Source organism: Bidens hawaiensis, unplaced genomic scaffold, assembly GCF_021521415.1.
Source record: "Bidens hawaiensis isolate Kalapana, Puna unplaced genomic scaffold, B.hawaiensis_p1.1 tig00038490_1, whole genome shotgun sequence".
NCBI lineage: Eukaryota > Viridiplantae > Streptophyta > Magnoliopsida > Asterales > Asteraceae > Bidens > Bidens hawaiensis.
The window spans coordinates 108,650-110,590 of NW_027496749.1; the positions used below are offsets into that span (position 1 = coordinate 108,650).

At 35.2% G+C, this 1,941-nt stretch overlaps 1 protein-coding gene across 1 annotated transcript; it reads right to left on the reverse strand.

Annotated features, from left to right (window-relative positions):
* Positions 1 to 1,153: 1,153 nt before the first annotated feature.
* LOC143590355 (uncharacterized) lies at positions 1,154 to 1,676 on the reverse strand. Its single transcript, XM_077070859.1, has 2 exons — positions 1,291 to 1,676; positions 1,154 to 1,199 (listed from the first exon to the last, which is right to left on the reverse strand). Exons 1-2 carry the CDS (start codon positions 1,674 to 1,676, stop codon positions 1,154 to 1,156), a joined length of 432 nt encoding a protein of 143 aa, XP_076926974.1.
* Between the last annotated feature and the right edge of the window lie 265 nt (positions 1,677 to 1,941).

Below are 1,941 nucleotides of genomic sequence, written 5' to 3' on the forward strand. Positions count from 1 at the left end.
GCAAAACTACTATCGAGCCGGGGGTCTCACCGGAAGCAGCCTCTCTATCCTTATGGGGTAGAGGTAAGGCTGTCTACATCTTACCCTCCTCAGACCCTACCATAGCTTTGCTATTGGTGGGATATACTGAGTACGATGATGATGATGATGATGATGATGATGATAAACAGAAAAACTTACAAAAAGTATTTAAGACTCAAGTTTGATAGGTTCTATATGTAGTGTATGTGTAGGGCGTTTCTTTCCTTTAGAGCATTCTCATCTCATCCATCATCTTCTTCCGTATCTTTAAATTTTAGAAAAATCTACTAAAAACTAACTCAATCCCGTCCACCAGGAATTTGTTTACCCCAACCTAAATTATAAAAAAGTTGCTATACCAAGTTACCAACTTTTTATATATACAAAGTTACTATTCATCTTTTTTTTAGATTATTGTGATTGTATAAAACGAGAAATATAATAAAATAGTTGTTTACGAGTAAGATAAAAATAAAAATAATGGATGGGTTGTGAAAGATTTTAAAAAATGAGTATTAAAATTTTAAAAATATGAAGTTTAGTTATATTATAGGGTAATAAATGATGAATGGAATGTGAATATTCTTTTCGTATATATTGTCATGGGTCTGGTAGAGTTAGCTTGTATCTATTTTTTGGGCTCTATAATATAAGGAGGCCTATAATTGTATTGAGTTGATTGAATACAGTTTGCGCATACCTTCTCAACGTTTAAGGTTCTAGCGTGCTCGATATGATTAAAGGTGTGAAATTCTTATAACACGAGAACACTACATGAATCTGAGAGTGAATTTGACAGGTTTGGGATTGGATCAAAATGGGTATACACATTACATTCGGGTTGGGTTTGTTGACATGGTGGGTCCTGGGTTGGTTTGTCTAACCCGTTTTTTTTATAATATATGTGAAAACGTGTTTTAGTTGAGGTTGGGTAGTTTGTCCAAGATTTGAAAGTTAAACGAACAGGTGCGTACACATTTCAATGAAGTAGCCAAACAATGAATTAATAGTTAACTAGAATGAATTGCAATTAACTTAATTCATAGTTTGTTAGTTTCTAGATAATAAGCAATGAATTTAAATTCAATAAAATTAAAGAATATTAGATTTTTTTTTTTTTGAAAGGTGACCATTAAAAACTAGCCAAGACGAGCTTCCCCAAGAGAGAGAAGAACCGCCTAAAAGCAAGAGAAAAAATTACATCATAGAAAGTTAAAATTACACCAATTTCGCCAGTCAACCATTCCCTCTTTATGTCTACTCCTATACCAAAGAAAACCCATTGATTTGACATCCGCAACAATTTGGGCCACATTCGTAGGTTTCCCATTAAAAATTTTATCATTTCTAGCCTTACACATAGTCCAACACGCCCCAATAATAACTCCATATATCCTCTCCTTTTTAGCGTTGGACTCAGCCAAATATGAGACCATCTTAATCACATCCAAAGGCGAAAAAACAAAAAAATGTGGAATTTTGCACCATTTTGCTAACGCGATCCAAACCCCACAAGCCACCCGACACCCGGAGAACAAGTGATCAACTGATTCTTCTGTTTCCCCACAAAAAACGCATGAACCGTCCCCCACTTGAACATTCCGTCTTCGAAGAGCGTTTTGGGTAGGAAGCCTATCCAAACTCGCCCTCCACATAAAGATATTACATTTATTTGGAATCCAACTACACCAACTATAAACATAACTATCTTCTCTAGGTTCATTACCTTTCAACCATTTTTTTCCTTCCTTAACCGAGTATCTACCATCCGACCCTTGGTTTCAAACCCACATGTCTTCATTTCCATTTAGATGCACACTAGAGATCAAACGATGACATTCTAATAATTCTTCGACTTCAACATCAGTAGCCGGATATTTCTTCCAACTCCATTGAACAACACAAATTTGATTAACCATA